At 40.4% G+C, this 19,194-nt stretch overlaps 1 protein-coding gene across 1 annotated transcript; it reads right to left on the bottom strand.

Annotated features, from left to right (window-relative positions):
* Positions 1–732: 732 nt before the first annotated feature.
* On the bottom strand, positions 733–18,797 carry tada2a (transcriptional adaptor 2A). The gene is made up of 15 exons (XM_084950832.1): positions 18,673–18,797; positions 18,170–18,276; positions 18,029–18,088; positions 17,845–17,936; positions 15,191–15,348; positions 14,674–14,762; positions 14,175–14,247; positions 14,006–14,069; positions 10,983–11,026; positions 5,930–6,040; positions 3,799–3,870; positions 3,242–3,374; positions 2,788–2,831; positions 2,345–2,424; positions 733–1,874 (listed from the first exon to the last, which is right to left on the bottom strand). Exons 1-15 carry the CDS (start codon positions 18,695–18,697, stop codon positions 1,689–1,691), a joined length of 1,338 nt encoding a protein of 445 aa, XP_084806958.1. The 5' UTR covers positions 18,698–18,797; the 3' UTR covers positions 733–1,688.
* Positions 18,798–19,194: the final 397 nt, after the last annotated feature.

Below are 19,194 nucleotides of genomic sequence, written 5' to 3'. Positions count from 1 at the left end.
GGCACAGAGATACATGAACCAGTTTAAAGATATGACAAAGGACATTGTTCTTTCTATTTGTATAACTGTTGACAGAAATCTACAATAATGTATTTATTATATGAGAAATTCTAAAGTGAAATAAATTCTGATTAGCTTTTATTGAAGTTCATGAAACTATTTGCAAAATTAAATCAATCTTGCATAGACTGACTCTGCACTTTTCTGTGGTTTCTCTTCTTCGAGTTTGCCTCAAACTTATTTCAGCAGATCCAACTTAATTAAAAGGAAGATAATCATTTCAATTAGAAGTAATTTATATTTGGAGGTAAGGCTCTTTTTTGTGACCTACCAGTCTGTTTCGGTATAACCTTGTATGTGTAAGCATTAAAAAAAAAAGGAGGTGGTGACATGGATTTGGGTTGCCAAGCGGCTTGAAGATGCAACTGTAAGCAGGCTAAAGATATTATTCTGTGCCCCCCATGCCCTCCTGACACCCCAAGTTCTCATATGGGGACATTAAAATTTTATATTTCTGCACCTTATACTTCATTCTGCTTAATAAAGTCTTTTATACTTTGTCAAATAACGGCAGCTTTATTGTGTTTTACTTTAAACTAAACTGTCCCCATGTGAGGACAAACAATCCCCAAATAGCTAGGTGAAATAAAAAAAATCAACCCCAAACAAAAGCTCAGGTCTCAGTGGGATGGAGACTTGACTGATACACAGAAGGAAGGTTCAGCTGAGTAATCGAGTGACTTTGATTTTATTGTCTGCATTAATTAAAACTACATCCAATCTAACAGCCATGACATCCTGAAGAGGATGCTGCTTATTATCATTTTAACCCTCATTGCTGCAGTTATGTGGCTTGTGCCAGTTATACAATCTTCACCTCTGCAGCTTTCCAAAAAATTACAATGAAATTATGTTTTCTTTTTATACTCTTTCCCCCATAAAAACAGCATTTGATGACTTCTTCCTTAATGACAAGTTTTGACACCTCAGTAAAAACCAAGAAAGACGTGGTTAGACAATCATTAGAATAGTTTTTGTGTTTTTCCAGGAGTAGTTAAATGGGCAGAGACCACTCACACCAACATCTGATTAAAAAAAACAGTTACCTTGCTCTATAAGCAGCCCTGAAAAACCACTCATTTCATAAAAGAGCTCCTTTCATCACTTGTTTTTTGCAAATGCAAACGGATCTCCACTAGGAAGTACAAAAACAGCTAAAAAAAAGATTTGAAGTAAATATTCATGTTATAAATATAATTTTACTATAAAATTTACTGAATTGTATGGTTTCGACAAGCCTCACATTTATGACCAAATGGTGCTCTGGTTCCTAATTTCACTAAATGAATCCGCTTATTAATTCAAACCTACAGTAAACTAAAAAGTTACCAAGAATTTTAATCCAAGCGGCTCTTTTACAGTTTAAAAATATCAACATGTACATCAGGTCATTTTCTAATACTTTATATCAGGAGAAATAAATACATCATTTTAATACAATCCCCTGTTCTTCTCACAATTATACAAGACTTGAGTACATTTAAACTAAAACACACAATAACAAATGTTATAATATAACAAGCAGCAACAATCTGAACGTCTTACAAAACTTGAGCTGACAACATTACAAGATTAAAAACAAACTAAACACTAACCACGATCGAACTTCCCACTGTTGTCAAACACTCCTACGCCTTGGTGATGTAACCCTCTTTGATTAGGAAGTCATAGATCTTGCGAGTCTTGTTGACGTCGATCTTGATCAGCGCCCGCGCCTGCGCCAGCCGCAGCCCGCCCTGCCGTCTGCACTCGTTAAGTAAAGCTTGTTTGTACTCCAGGTAGGCGCCCGGTACCAGTCGCACCACCTGACACAGCTACAACCACAAAATAAACACAGGGTTTAGAAACGGAGGGAGTAGCTTTAAAAAACAAACACACCGGTAAATACAGTGCTAAAGTCTTGAGCCAACTCTCATTTCTTTGCCTTTTTCTAATAAAATACGTGCAGTGATTTATGTATTTTTCCAATTTGGGCATGCTTTTATTCCAAAGGCACTGTATTTGGCATCATTGTCAAGCTGGAAAAATTAAGCCAATCACATGCTTTCAGACAGTATTCCACGATGGATCCAAATCTGACTGCACTTTTCTGTGTTCATAATTCCATCACTTCTGATAAGATTCCCAACACCACTGTCCAAATAGGAGACCCAAACCATGACAGAGGGAAGTCATTAAGAGAGGCCAGGGCCATGTTGTTGACATAGATGTGTAAGCAGATGACTAATGAGACACGACTTAACGCATATTGACCCTTATTCCATCTGCGTGACCATATCTTTACCTCTTTCTCCCGCTCGTTGAGCTTCTCTGTTCCCGGCAGTCCGGTCAGGTTGAGAGGTGGAGCGCTCCGCCTACCTGTTGCTGTGGAGCAAAAAATTTCTACAGTCAAATGGAAATTCAGCACCACAATGTTAGCCCACACTTCAGAGAACATAATAGCAGCCTGGCAACATGCAGTTAATTCCTTTGCATCGAAGAGACGGGCGAACAAATATTTACGCTGTGCAAATTGTGTAAATATAGCCATGTGGGAGTGTGCGTCCCATTTGTGCTCTGGAGGTTAGGGAAAGGCAGTTAATTTGAAAGGGAAACAAAAATAGCTAGAAAAATATGCAAGCAGGGGGCTATTTTTGAGCAGATAAATGGAGAAGTTGTTTGCATTAATGTGCCGGGAGCCACGGAGAGGACAGAATACATAAGGAAAGGTGGAAAGAAACGCCGTACCTGACACTGTGATTGTTGTGACAGCTGGAGTGATTCCAGCATCTCTGCAATCATTAAGAAAAGTGTTATTATCTTGGCTGCCATGTTTATATATGTACACACACACACACAAGCAGTGCATCCCTGGGCTTTTGTTCACTACTCTCACTCCAGAATCATCAGCCAGAAAAGAAGAATCATAGCATTCAAGGTTTTTTTAAAAAGGTAGAATAATTGGAAGAACTTGGATAACATCCAAAGAAAAGGATGAAAACAAGAGGAGCAGCGACCCATTAAAAGCACTAAAAATACAGCAGAGACTGTGGTGTAAGCGAGATGCTCTATAATACAGCTCGATTCATCTCAGCATGACCGGTGCTGGCAGTGATGACAGAGGTCAGCGTCTCCGGAGAGCGCGGCTTCACCAGCCCTTCTATTACACGCTGGGCTACGAGCGGGGAGTTTAGAGCCTTACATTGCAGCCTGTTTGCTGAGCCACTGCTGACAGGCTCTGCCATCCTGGATGTACTGCAGCACGTCACACAGCATGGTCCTCTTCCTCCGCTCGTCTTCACGCATTCGCTTCACCCGCTCGTACACCTTGGCACCTATTGCACAGAAAGGTGAACAAAGAGCGTACAAAATTAGGGCTGCGACTCGAAACTGCTACGCTGTTTATCAGAAACTGCCAAAAATGTCCTTTACAATTTCGCACAGTTCAAGCTAACACCCTCACACTTCTTACTCTGCTGGATCAACAGTCCACATACCAAAGAAAAGCCCTAGGAGCCTGCACACTTTTAGTCTTTCCGTGGCACACATTAACAAGCTGGTCCAAGATTAAAATTCCAAAAATGATCCAAACACTGTGAGTATTCTGCTGGTGCAGCAAAAAATAATTGATTTGAACTGAACTAAAAATAAAGTGCAAGCCTGAATATAAACACATTTTCCTGCTTATGCACACAACTTTAAAATGTAAAAAGTTTTTGTTCAGGGGAGGAGGGAAAGAAAAGGTCAAACTTGACTCACTGCAGAAAGACTTGATCCCTGCTTTCCTGTACTCCTGCAGCCTGCGGATCTCTCTCCTCAGCTCAAACTCCACTGGAAACAAAGAGAGAGAGAGATTGAGAGAGATGAAGGCAGTTAAAAGCAAACCTGTGCAGACTGTTGCAGAGATCCCTGAACTCACTTTCACACAGCTGCAGCTCACATTTCATTTAGCACAATGAGTAAGCATTTTGTGCTTCTCAGAACAGTTTCATACAGCATTCATAAAAAATTAAATCAACATCTGGGAACTGGACGGCTCGAGGACTACTGAGAAAGACACAAAAGAAAACATCAATGTCTGAATTGATTACTGGACTTTTTATGACTTTCATGACATGAGTAACCCCCCCCCCCAAAAAAAAAAAAACATTTAGAAGCATCAAGCTCCATTACATATTTTTAGTATCTCATATTCAGATTAGCACATCTGTGGGAGGAAGCCGGAGTACACAGAAAACCTACATGCACAGTATTCAAACTCGACAGAGAAAGGCTGCAGTAGACCAGGAGATCTGAACCAGCAACCTGTTTGCTGCCCAGGACTCTAATTTTTCCAGTTTTGAACTGTTTTATTGTTGTTTATCTAGGTCATTGTCTTTTTTGTATCACCTAGCCTCTCCTGAACTTCGGGTTATGAACTGGTGTCCGATTTCTTTTGATCCAATAGATACAAACAGGGACAGCAAAGCCCCAACAAGCTTTATTTGTGTGCACTACTTTTCAGGACACTGCCAAGGAATTGTTATGGGACATCCAGCTGGTCTGTTGCAGACTGCTTTCATTCACAGACACATGAACACGGATTTCAGCAGACTGTAGAGAATCCTGCAGGCTTTGATGTTATCCTGGTGTTTTTTTTTCTCTCCTTTTTAAGCAATGGACTTGTTCTCACTGTGAACTTTGCAGCACGCCCACCTTTAGGGACAGTCCTGAATTTTCTTCATGCATGGACACTTTGTCCTACTGTGAACCAATTAACAGTGTAGTTTTAGCTTTGTGCAGCTCTGCAATGATTTGTCTGCAGTCCTGAAAAAGTTGTTGCAATAGATGCACGGTTCACGTCAACCGTAAGTCCTTGACCATAAGAGCAGGTCTTTCTAGTATCCTGAGTTTTTTTTTTTTTTTTTAAAGAAATCAGTAACCTGCGCTATGACTGACTAATTAGTGTGGTTCAAAAAATAACGTTATCAGTTTAGTTTGTCTATCTATCTTCCACTTATCCAACGCAGGGTCACTGGGTGCTGGAGCCTAACCCAGCTGCAGGGGTACATCCTGGACAGCTCACCAGTTTTGTGCAGAGCTAGCAGCCAGAATGTGTTGCTCAATAACTGTGAAAGTGATTTTGATTATACTACATTTAACGAGTAATCAATCGATTAAGAAATCCTGGTTGTTCCAAAGATTAGTTACGATTTTTCTTGTAGCAGGATTAGCGTTCAACTTGAAGTTTAAGAAGACTGAAACCAACCTAATACATGTTTAATCTAACTGTGTGCTGGCTGTCAAACTGCATCCAGAGCAGAGTTAGCTTAGTTTAGCATAAAGATGGTAAACAAGTGGAAACAGCTAGCCAGGCTCCGTCCAACAGTTATGTAAAGAAAAAGAAAAAAATCCAGTCAGCACTTCCAAAGCTGACTAATTACATTAATATATGTGAAGTGTAAAAATAAAAATCTGCTGTTTAAAGACATGTAGGTGCTTGACTATTTCTTTGCAATGAACTGCAACTTCCTGGAGTCCCTGCTGGTTGCCAGGAAACTGCAACTGTCTGTGAGATGCCAATTTAAGAGATATCCAAATGACAGCAGAGGTTCAAAAACTTGATAAGCCTGTGTCAAGAAGCATTGCTGACTAATGAAGACATTTCGTGTTAGAATTTTCTTTAATTTGTACACAGACATAGTGGAAACGTGGGAATCTCTCAGAGAAAAACAGGAAGGGGTCTGGCATTACCTTCCCACAAAGATTAAAAATAACCTCCATTGACGCTGCGATCGTCTGTGCGATGCTGAGACAGTGTGGCAAAAACTGGTCAAATCGATTCTCTGTGTTTGTGACTGTTGCTTAAATTGCACGTAACCCTGCCATGTGAACTCAGCCAGATACTAACATGCGTGACTTTCGATGAATTTGTCATGTTCAATTGGTCCAACCACTCTGGCAAATCTTCTCATGACATCATACAGCTCCTGCACCTCCTTTGGGTAGCATCGCTCCAGCACTACCGGAGACAGAGAGACGAGAGAGAGAGATGTGAGTAGGCAGGCAGATACAAACAAATATAAAACAGAAATATGAAAGAAAAATATCCCCAGCAGACACTTTTAGACGTGAGCAGTTTGGGTTTTTTACTGCATTCTAGGTGAAGTAATTTGGTTTCTTTTTTGCAGTTAACCACCAGAGAACAGCCGTCAACTTGCAGCTCTGCATCAATGCTGTGCATATAGGCATGTAAATATTACCAACATTTATCACAGTCACCCTGTAGATGCACCGCTATGATTCTCTGAAGCTGGTGCAAGGGGAGAATTTGCATCCTGTAGCTACTAAATGGCCTGTATGGTCTCTCAGCATCCATGCAAACAGTGCTTAACAGATTTATCTGACCACGACCCAATGTAAGGCTTATGGCATAGCTGCCCTGAAGTAACAATACTGTTAGTTACCATCATTTATTCATGTTCTTGTAGGGGTTAACTGTACAGTAACCGTTCTTGTTCTGACAGGTGAACACACCTGTCAGCAAAAGGATTTCACACACATTTCTTTATTACACCTTCTTGCAACTGTTTCTTAATTTTTTACATATTCATTACTACAATTTACACTACTCTCTTGCACATCTCTCAGTCTCACTGTTTACTTTTTGTTAACTTAGCTCTTGTTGTTTTGGGGTTGTTTTTCTTTAACCACTGTTGTATGTATGAAATGTTTGCACTCTCTCACAGTATAAGGCTCTCTCTGTGCACCCGTGGCACTTTTATTATGTTGTTTATTTTCTGTAGACTGTACCACTTTTAATCTTGATCCTGTTGCTGTAACACAATATTTCCCTTGCGGGACGGACTGACTGACTGTAAGCAAGAAGTAGCAGCTCTTTAATCTAAATTAGATTTTTAATGCTAAAACCTTGTTATCCAATAATTTTCAGATTTGCTTTAAAAAAGAACAAAAAAGCAAAACACGTTACATGTTGTTTTTTGATTAGGTTCCAGTTATTTAGTTGCATTCCTGACAGATTTGTGTTTTTCTTGTTTTTCTGTTTTTCCAAAACAGCATCCAACGCTGTTGCTCCATGAAAAAAAACAAAAAAAAACACAACACAATTTTATCCACCTTTTCTAAACTCACAGTCCACAACACCTCATCCCAGCTATCACAAGAGCCAGGGTTACTCTGGTCAGTTTGCCGTTCCTTCACAAGGCTACGACAGAGACAGACAACCATTCATCCTCACATTCACACCTACAGCCATGTATCCTAACATGCATGTCTCTGGCCTGTAGAAGGAAATTGACTTACTGGGGAAAAAACAAGGTCCACAGCCAGCAGGTAGATTTAAACAGAGAACCTTCTATCTAAGAGGTGACACTAGATCATTTTACTGCCCCTAAAATCCTTCTCCTATCTTAACTTACTGAATGAACGGACATAATCATCACTTAAAGACTTAATAGCATCATATCATCTCAACAGAGTTCTTTGCTCTGAGCTTCCAGGCTTACACGTGGTTCACAGAATCTCCAAAAGCAGAATGGGTCTGACGAACTCTGAGTTATGGAAACAAATGCCATCTCTACTTTTCTACTAAGATTAGATTTTAAACTTTCCTTTTTGATAAAGCTTATAGTCTGCAGGGGGTCTGCTAACCTGAACCACTGCTTAGGTGTGTTGGTACAAACAGACCTCAGCAAAAGTGCTTCGGGACTTCCTTTGATGCACTTTTTGTCTCCTTCAGTTTGTTTTGTCCCATTTGTTTTCATCCTTCTCCCCAAAAGGTTGTGACAGATGGCTGTCTCTCTCTGTTAAAACTGAGTTTTTCTTTCTCCCCATATGTGACTGTCATATCCTGGGGATCGACAAACACTGAACTGAAAATATATGGTAAATGGCCTGTATTTGTATAGCGCTTTTACTAGTTCCCCCTAGGGACCCCAAAGTGCTTTACACACCCAGTCATCCACCCATTCACACACACATTCACACACTGGTGGAGGAAAGCTACAGTTGTAGCCACAGATGCCCTGGGGCAGACTGACAGAAGCGAGGCTGCCATATCGCGCTATCGGCCCTTCTGGCCATCACCAGTAGGCGGTAGGTGAAGTGTCTTGCCCAAGGACACAACGACCGAGACTGTCCGAGCCGGGGCTCGAACCGGCAACCTTCCGATTACAAGGCGAACTCCCATCTCTTGAGCCACGATCGCCCCTTATATAATATCATAATATAAAGCACCGTGAGACAACAGTTGTCCTGAACTAGCAATATATAGAAAAAATTCAAGTGGAAAAAATCCCTCAAAACATTTAGATAATTGTGATTACAAGCTGAACATGGGTGACAAGTTAAAAAAAAAGTTAAACTGTGCTGGGTTATAATATGGCAACAGAACACTTTCAACGTCCCATGGGTTTGCACACATTTTGCCTAAAATTCCTGAGAACTGTAGTCCCGGGAGCTTTTTAAAGCAACTTAAAGGTTCCCTCAGACTGCTGGTTGTCAATGTCACCACACATCATCAGCGTACACCTGTTGTGTGCTTTCATCTGTAACTCAGTGGATGTGCTGAAGAACAATGAATTAAACATTGTTTTGTTTAAGGTTGGCTGTAATAAAATGATATCAGTATTTGATCAAAAATATTCAGGGCTGTCAAGAAAAAAAAGGATTTCTCCAAAAACGGGACGGTGGTAGAGATAAAAGAAAAGAACTCAAAGATGAAAAATAGTAAAAATAGTAAAGGGCATGACTGATTGTCTGTGTCTCGGAAACTCTACTGGAGAGATGGAATACCTTATAAAAAGATATTCCCCCTTATCTGTTGCTTTTACGATGACGGCGCGACCGCTGTCCACTACATGTTCAGCAGGGATGAGATCTGGAGATCGCAAATGCCACAGCAAACGACTCACATCATTTTCATTACATCACAGTAGAGACCAGGACAGAAATGCTTAATCACAGTATTAAGGTGAACACTCAAATCAACTTTATTGATTTGCAGTGACTCTTCACTCCAAGGAGACAAGTGAGCAAAAACCATTTGGAAAAATGATTCTCACAGCAATAACAGAGCCACTGCATAACCCTCATCTCAAGGGTCAAGGGCTCAGGTTTCTCTTTTAATTTGCCCCGCCCCCTGTCTACAGACAAGTAAATAATGGCGAGTTTCAAGGCAGTTTCACCTCCAGACTGCTCAGGTCGGACAGAGGCGGTACACTCACTAATTGTTTTTGCACACAGTCTGTCACTTTACAAAAGTGTTTTGAGACTGAGTAATTTCCACACAGACAACCTTCATCAGTCGGAGGAGGAGACTGAACAACCTGAACAATTTTTCTGTGTATGACTATTTGGTGTTCGTACCTAATTCAAATCTAAACAGCCTAAATGAATTCGCACATTTCTGTACAAAGCTGCAGCGTGCCTTCTTCAGCTATAAATGCTGAATACAGACAAACTGTCCTGCTAGCATACAGCCGATGGTTTAACTTGACAGTGCAATCAAAAGGGGCCAAAAGATTCAAGTTTCAAAGCCAACAATCATTTTAATGCAACAGTTCTAAATTTAGTTTTGGTCCCCTATCTTTTCTAATTGGAAGTGTAGTCAAGAAGCACTACAGGAAGAAAAAATGTATGAAACTAAACAGAATCAGCAACCCTGTCCCTGTGATTTGTCACAGTAACGCCCCACTGCTGTGTATTCAACATGTTTAGCTCTCACTCTGAAAGCGCTTGTTGTGCTCATGTGAAAGCATTGCCCGTGTTGCTGAGTAGCAGACAAGTGTCAAAGCCACCGAGGAAAGCTGATGTGTGTGTGTGTGTGTGTGTGTGTGTGTGTGTGTGTGTGTGTGTGTGTGTGTGTGTGTGTGTGTGTGTGTGTGTGTGTGTCAGGGTCAAATTCCATCGTCAGACTCCAGCCTGCGAGAGCTAATTATCAGCTGCCATCTCAGGCTAAACACATGAAGTCATGCTCTGAGCAACACAAGAAAAAATGTTCATATCTCCGAGGAGACATCAATGCTGGACCTGTGTGTGGTTTCACATGATCGGCACACAAAACTCTGACTGCAAACAGCAACGCAACCTGAATCATTCAGAGAGGCGAGCTCTTACAGGACGTCAAACAGATCGCTGTCCTGAAACAACAACGCTGGTCATTCTGCCTCCAGCAGTCACTGAGACATGATACCGTGAGCCTCCTGGGCTCAGATACTGCTTCCATTATTGCATGTGACACACACATACACACACACACACAATCTTTGACAGTCTCCATGACAACCAGTCTGCAGCTCTACAGCTACTCTGAGTTCCCTTTTGTCTCCAAAGACTGGGGAGATAAGGGAAAAAGAGGAAGGAGGGCTAACTGGAGGCTGGAGGATACATAAATAAAACATGAGGGGAGAACTCTTCAACTCCCCAACCACAGACAATTTCACAGAGCAACACATGGAGATATAACGAAGGGCAGGGTGGTCGCACATAGTTTAAAAAGACACGCTCTAATTGGACAAATCCATTCACAGCAGTTCTCGCTGTGTAATGAAAAAAAACCCCAGAGATGCAAAGAATTACGTTACTGAGCTCGCTGAAACCCAACCTGTAACGGGTGGATCAATAAAAACAGCTCTCTTTCTCCTGACACACTTCAGCCATTATGGCAGCAAAGCTCACCGCACTGTGATCGCAATTATGCCGCGGCACACTCGAGCCAACGCAGGCTATTCGTACCCTTCGCTGTAAATACAAGCGCGGCCAGTTGCCACACATCAGCTACCAGAGGGGCCGTGGAGGTTAATGGTGGTTATTACAGCGGAGTTATTTGCATGCATCCATAGAAACCCTCTGTGCCGATTTGGCTGCCAGATATTGCATGTCTCCCTGAGCTGCTATGAATACTGTCGCAGCCAAGCCCAAGAGTGTTTCAAAAGAGGACTCACTCTGGAATTTCCGCAGGTTGATCAATCCATGGTCTCGGATTATCCTGAAAGAAACAAAGACATGGATGTAGACATTTATTTTCTGACTTCCGCTACACTTTGGCAAGTTAAAAATACAGTATATATCAACTATATGATCATTTTGAGGGCTGTAGTTTGGTGTGCTCGTGTCCATCACATTACATCATAATGAGGTTCTGCATTACAGCCCACAAACGACATTCTCCAAACTGATCCTAGAGCTGAATCAATCCTCTGTAAAGTAATCTGCAACAAAAACTGAGCATGCTGATCTTTGTGAAGACGTCCCAGCTGCACTGTACCCAACAAACTGGACACTGAGTGCATCGACATTACGCATTAATACACTGAAGCTTTTAATAACAAGCAGAATTAACTTACCATGTTAATTAAATTAGGAACAATAACTTATTATAATAGTATAATATAATACTATATATTATAATAATTACTTACAGAAAATGAATTTACTGACTTATAACAGTATAAAAGCAATAAATGTGACACATTCAGGAGATTCCTACTTTCACGTCTGAGTTTCACAACATCTTTTTCAACCACACACAGAAACACTTTAAAACCAACAGCCCTGTTGACAAATGAAGGAGGAATATTTAGGATGCCTGGAAATTAAGCTCAAGGCTTTTCATGACTATTTAAAGGCCTGTTTTGAGGGGAATAAATTAAATGGCCTTTAGGCCCTCAAAACCTGCAATTATGCTAAAAAGTGTGCTTTGAGGTTCAGGGGCAGAGCTCAACTTCTGATCTAAAAAGCTTTTCTGACAAGCTACAAGTTAGCAGAGATAAAACCGGGTTTCAGGGACAGATGAGGGAGCTGTAAAACACTCATTCCCTCCTAGTCAGACATGCCATTCCAAGCGTGCTCAGGGAGCATGAAGTCGTTAAAAGTTGATTTAGTGACGGATATGCTGCAGCAACGCTTGTCCGTGTATGTCCAAGAATGACAGCTAATGTGTTAAAGGCAGATTAATATCCTTGGAAACCTTTAAAATTGACTTCAATTTCTTATTACATCAGCTGACTATCAGAATACAGAAAAATAGTCATTGTGATTTCCTGCAGCCCACAGTGACTTGAATTTGAGGGCTTTCCAGTACCTAATGATAACCACCAGTTGCCATTTTATTAGGTACAATGGGTTTTACTGTTTACTGCTTTAACTGCTGCTACATATGCAACGTTGTCTATATTTTTCTACCCACCAAACTTAACTCAATAAATGTGAGATACATACAACAGAACTGAGTATTACTGGGATTTACAGTGGACTGTGAGACGAGCGTGAGCTGGGGGTGTGATCCCGGTAGCCTCTCTGATTAGCTACAAGTAAACTGTGCACAGTACATTTTCTATGAGCTTCAAAACATTTTCCAAACTCTCCTCTGGTGAGAATGCTCTCCATGCCCGACTAAAACTGGGCAAAATGTCAAGCAGCTTGGCATGCACATCGTTCACCGGGGGGACAGACACATTTTCCCAATTTCCAAAAATATATTCAGGGTTTGAATATAAGTTCCCGCAGTTTGTAAGTTGCACCTGAATGACTCCCTGCGGCTTGTAATGAGAGCCTGAAAAAGGCTTAAATATGCAATTATAATCACGCTGCTGACTTTGTGACAATCCCTCTCAGGATTCGTGTCTTTAAAAAGCTTTTAAGAAAATAATAAGGTTTAGATTACCGTAATTGTTGGGCTATAAGTCGCTACTTTTTGCACAAGCTTTGAACCCTGCGGCTTTTAGTCAGGTGCGGCTTTTCTATGGATTGTCCATGATTTTTGTCATATCGTAAGACGATTTGTTTTGTTTGTTCCGCTGTTGTACGGCACTACGTTGCCTGGCGGAAGGGCATGTGATCAGACACACAGTATCGGGGTTCAAGAGTGGTATGTTGGTCACATGTCCATCCGCCAGGAAACATAGTGCTGTACAAGTAGCGCGAAAAACAAACTTCAAAGTAGCGCTACGCATTCAGCGGGAGGCGTGGATGATGAGCTGCGATAAACTTGCGAAAAGCAAGTTATGCTCAACTCCACCGGTGGAATCTGACAGCGTGGAAAAGTGTGAAAACATCCATGATCACCAACGGATTTCGAAGGGCTGGACTACTGCATGATGGAGAGGAGGACACCGCCACGGCCCTTCTGAGGGTGTTTGACTCTGACACTGACAACGAGGATTTCTTTGGTTTTGAAAGTGACAACGAAGGAAAGGAGCTGAGAGTGGCTGACGTAGCCATCCTGAGCCTGTTCGTATCCGACACTGGAGAAGAGGACTTTGGTGGTTTTAGTGCACAGGAAGATGGTGGTGAATGACTGACTTTTCTTCTTGTTAAAGCCGTGTCACTGCACCTGAGCCTAAAAGGTAGTCCGAATCTATTTTTCTGGTGTGCTGTAGGTTATTGTTATGTACTACATTTGTTACTCATTTATGAAGCACAGTACATGTTTCGTACTTGTAATTACCGCTACTTGTACATATACCTAAAAAGTTATGCAAATATGTACCCATAACTTGTTTTTCAAAATATTAATAAAAGGGGTGTGTCTCCAAACAGCCATCTCTTTCCTGACAATTCCCTTTGTGCATATTCTCTTACATATGATAAGTCAACATTGAAACATCTGCGACTTTTAGTCAGGTGCGGCTAATGTATGTACAAAACAGGATTTTCCCCTGGTTTTAGCTTGTGCGGCTAATATTCAGGTGCGCTTTGTAGTCCGGGAAATACGGTAGAAGTTATAAATGTATTAGCGTAATGAAATCATTAATATTTAAATGGTGTAGATAGGATGTTGGAATTGTTAGCCTTGTTAATTTTAATACAGTATGAAATGCATTTATTCAACCTGAAAGTATAATGAAGTATCTGTGGAAACTGAGGCTCCACAATAAAGGCTTATGATGCCACCTGCTGACACACTGGAGTCATTACATTACATTGAATTAATTTTTCATCCCATAATAATTTAAAAGAGACCTACTTCTTCCTCCGTTGTCTCTCCTTTAATCTTGAATGATAAATATCAACAACTGCAAGCTTCAGTGCTGAAAAACAAGAACATGTGCAACACAGTTCATAGGTTTTGTAATGTAAATGCTGGGATTCACACTGTTGTTGTTTAGTTGTCAATAAAACAAAATGTAACCCACCACGAAGGACGTCTGAATCATCATCCACAAAGTCAATATCTTTCAAATCCCATTCTGCATAGTTGTCAAACTCCTTTAACAGAATGGACACATAAGGGAAAAGGCTATCAATATTAAACAGCAAATCAAACAACAGGAAGATTCATAGACCTTTTACATATGCCCAGAACTTGGAGGAAAGCTCCTGTCAATACCATCCCTACAGTAAAGCATGGTGGTGGCAGCGTCATGCTGTGGTTAAGTTTTCTGGCAGTAGGAACTGGGAGACTAATCCGGGATGAGGGAAAGATTAATGATAACCTGCTCCATAGCACTTTTTTGTGTTTTAAAGGCCAAAACAAAACAAATATAACAGATTAAAAATGAACTCATGTAACTTGCCACTTAAGTGCTTCATGAGCCACCTTTATCTTTTCCACACATACCTTTATTCTGTGCACTTTAGCGCTACCATGCATCCAAACACACAATCAGCTACAGGACAAATGTGTTCCCTCACCTCCATGAAGTCGGCTCTGGCAGGCATGTATCCAGCCATGTCGCGAGACAGCACCGAGTCAAATGTGGGCCGAGGGGGATCGTCGCTCGCTGTGGCATCACAGAAAATTTAGCAAGATAAAGCTTAAAAATGTAAAGATCAACAAAGAGCACCACCTCCAAATTTTGTGCATTTTATAAAATCAGATGCGTAACAACCGTCTGTCTCTACTTTGAATTTGTCAAATGATGCAAGAATAAGACGTTAAAATGCTTGTGGAGCAGTCAACACTGTGACAGATGGAGACCTGAAGCCCGCCAGGAAATGAGACACGATCCTCAGTCACCAACTGCTTCTGCCCAACTGTCAGGCCGGTGGCTTCAAATTTTATATGTTAAACTTTCTTCTAGATGCCCTAAAGGCCCATAATGAAACCTGGAATAATATTTAATAAAACTAAATAATAAATAATAATAATAAACAATCAAACTTAATCTAAACACTTTTTAATAATGAAGTAAACATTGCGGGTCCTTACGTTTAAAAGGAATAGCGCCCTCTGCAACACGAGAGTCTTTTGCTTTCCGCAGGCTGAGCAGGGTGGAGGAGAAGAGTGGGTTATTGATGAAATTCTTCATGTAGTGGCTCTCACACTCCTCTTTGGTTTTAGTGCGCATCTGATACGCAACATCTTGCCTGATGAAGACAAGCAGGGAGAAGGAACAGATCAAAAATAACTGTAGGCTTTCATATGATACTTTTAGCCAACTAAGGCTATAGTTATGGCACTGTATGGTTCAAACACCAAAAAATGTTCTTCATTAGAAACTTCAACCATGTCCTAAAACCTAATCTTTGTTTTCAAGGCATCACCAAATCAAACATTTGAGTTTCAATCACCAGGCGTGTAAGTCAAACAATTAATATTTAACTTGTGAGCAAGCAGAACAGTTTGTGAATGCAATGGTGCAGAGTGGTGATACCAACTCAAGAGTTTCAACCTCCAGGCTATGAAACTCAGTGTGCTAAAAGAGCAGGAATTATAGGAATAGGTCTCAGTCTTATGCAGGCTTGGCATAATTAGAAGTCAGAATTGAACTGATTTGTTTCACTCATTCACTTATGAATTACATTTTCTGTGAAAAACAGCAACTTCTTTATCATCAGAGTTTGAAAGCTGTGCAGAAACAGGGGGAAAAAAATGGGTTTGCAAGATACATGGATATGAACCTACAATGCATTACACAAAAAACAACTATACAGTTCATCTACACCTTAATCTATTCATCAGCTGGCACATCACTACCCTCTGGGAGAAGGACGCCACCTCCTGATATTCTAGTTCTTCTACTAGTGAGCTTGAGTTCAAACATGGGTGACTGCACTGTGACCCTTGTTCAGCCTTTCCTCCCTCGTGTTTTTCTCTCCCTGTGCATGAAAGCGTGGAAGGGTTTTAACAGCTTCGAGCTGATGGGCAACTTGAGCTGTAGCAACCGTTAAGACAGTTAACTCTACATGGGTCAACATTATAGCACTAGCCTGGAGCCAGCTCTATAATTGATAGTTTTAATTATAATTTCATTTTAATTATAATTATAAATTATAGTTTTATAACAACTAATAAAGGCCTGTGCTACAGTACTGTTTGGCCAATTCATGATGTTGAGAAACTGATAAACTTAATCACACTGAGAAAAGTAGATCATAAAATCAAATATGGCAACATCTCCAAATTGTGACCCTTACAGTAACAATGTTACATCATTTGAGTTAAGCTTACGGTATTTCAAGATTATATCAAACATTTAATGTTTGATAAAAAACTGTTTAAATGTACTTAAGCAAGTGGGATTTGAAGCCATAAATATGCAACTATTATGAAAAGTTATGTTCTAAAATCCTCATTTACTATACGGGTGTGCACTTGGTTGAACAAAACCTTGCATACCAGTTTTTATTTAAACACAGAAGAGGGGTGGACTGTGTCAGGCTGACAGGTGTAGTAATACAATAGTAGACAGTGGGCCATTAACCATACATAGATGTAGATACATTTATGTAGGTCGGTGGTTCGATCCCAGGCTGCCTCCTGGCTGCGTGCCAAATATCCTTGGGCAAGATACTAACCCCATGTTTGCCTACTGGTGGTGGTCAGAGGGCCCGGTGGCGCCTGTGTCCGGCAGCCTCGCCTCTGTCATTGCGCCCCAGGGCAGCTGTGGCTACAATGTAGCTTGCTATCGCCAGTGTGTGAATGTGTGTGTGAATGGGTGAATGACTGAATGTAGTGTAAAGCGCTTTGGGGTCCTATGGACTAGAAAAGCGCTATACAAATGCAGGCCATTTACCATTTACCATTTACATTTTGCTCTATCAATATACAATCAGTCCAATATTTATTTCCTATTTATTTACAAAAATAACATCCCATCCCAACATTTCTTTAAAACTTTTCTCAATTTGATTAAGTACATCAGTCAGTCAACAGCATAAACAGGCCAACATGTACTGTCTGTTTTTAGGTGATTCCTAGGCAACATAACATTGTAATATCAGATATAGATAAGAACTTTCAGGTTCCTAAGACACACCTATGTGCCAAGTTTGCTTGCTTAACTCCTGACTGTGTAGAAGTTTGCAGACAAAAAGGAAACAAGAAATTCGCTGCAACATTACGTTCACTTGTTATCTTTGTTACTGTCGGTAACAGATGTTTAGAGCTTTTTTTATGCACAATGATCTGAAAAATTAGCTTAAAGACATGCAATTGCCATTAAATGAAACATTTATGTTGGAAAATAGTTAGTGGTTATTTTTGCTGCCTGAGAGCAAGTAGAAGCTGTGTTCGAAGCCACAGGCCAAATAAGGCCTTTCTGTGTGGATTTTGCAATGTTCTCCCTGTGCCTCTGTTGATTTGTCTAGATACTCTAGACAAGATACTCTGGCTTCCTCCTAAAGTCCAGAGACTTCTTTTTAGGTTAACTTGTTCTAAAGTGACAGTAGATGAATGTGAGTGTGCACAGTTATCTGTCTCTGTGTTAGTCCTGCGACAGACCAATAACCTGTTTAGCTTGTACCCCCACCTCTGGAAACTGGACTGCATGCCATAATCTTAGCATTCAGGCTTTTTAAGAAATAAGGACATGTGTATGTAGTTTATGAGGAAATCTCACCAAACAACTAGAAAATACTAACCAATTTCCAAAGCCACAGTCCATGACAGCTTCAAGCAGGGCCATCTCTTCCTGGGCCGTCCACCCAGGCTCCAGCACAGGGAAATCTGACGTCTGCATAACGGGGTGAAAGATGAACATTGATGTTGAAAGACAGCCACACTGGATAAGATTTTATTTGTTTGTTTGTTTTTTATTTCACTCACCATGATTTCATATTTGTGATCACTCTGGTGCTTCTTGTACTCAAATCCTCTGGTGAAGCACTGAAGGAAAACAAAATGTTTAGTTTCAGTCGGACTGGGTTTGTCTGCAGGTAAATTTAACAGTTTTTGTGACAGATTCACCTGGAGGCACAGCAGGAAAGGTGAGGGTCCACATTCTGCACATTTGATATAAGGCTCAGTCAGATACGATGAACAACCTCTGCACGGCGGTTTATCGGAGGGGTCATCTGAAATCACGTGATTTTAACACTTTAAGTCACCAGGTAGGGTTGTATAAGAAATCAGCTGACATTTCTTTACATGAAATAAGCTTACAATGTAAACAAGACTGCAGATTTCAATTTATTAGGCTTTACAGCGAGCTTTAAGCTAAACCACACATGCTAACTTTAAAGCACAATGTATGATAATGTTTCATCACCGCAGCTCAATAACAAAAGGCACTAAAGGCTGTTAAAGTAGTTAACACACCGTGTTAGCATCGCTGCACGCTAACGCTAATGTTAGCATAGCAGAGCTAGCTTATTATAGCTAACCTGAGATAATAACCCCAAAAATGATAGATGATAACACTTTAAAGCTGAAGTGGATACGTGTATCTGTGACATATTACTAAAACTTACTTGCAAAAGATGCTAGGCGGTCCATAGGATTACGTTTAAATGAAACTTAATAACAGCTTCGACGTTTAGGTTCCATCTATTTTTCAAAGCTCGCAAGTGACCCTGATTGTGAAGGCACAGCTAATCGAGCTCAGATAACTCAATACTCCCCTTAGATATTTTCTATGAGGAGGATCGATAACTAACTAAGATATGTAATACATGTAAAATAATTTGGTATTTATATTACGGCTAGATATATAGAGATTATAATAATCCCACATTGGGCAAATATACTTGCTACAGCAGCACAAGGGTCAGAGACAAAATGTGAAGTAATTATATATTAGAAAACAATAAAAACAGAAAATAAAACAAGACTTACAAAATAGCTAATACTTTTAAAAATGCAAAAATCAATAAAATACAAGACTAAAACATTTTTGTAGAAAATGAACTATACACACACACACACACACACACACACTAATATACACTAAAAGACACATCACAGAGATTAAAAAACAAAACAAAATATATGTA

The sequence above is a fragment of the Perissodus microlepis genome, chromosome 14 (assembly GCF_051167445.1).
Source record: "Perissodus microlepis isolate ML-2025 ecotype Zambia chromosome 14, ASM5116744v1, whole genome shotgun sequence".
Classification (NCBI taxonomy): Eukaryota; Metazoa; Chordata; class Actinopteri; order Cichliformes; family Cichlidae; genus Perissodus; species Perissodus microlepis.
The sequence above is the reverse complement of the archived record's forward strand: the minus strand, read 5'-3'. Positions and strand labels throughout refer to the sequence as shown.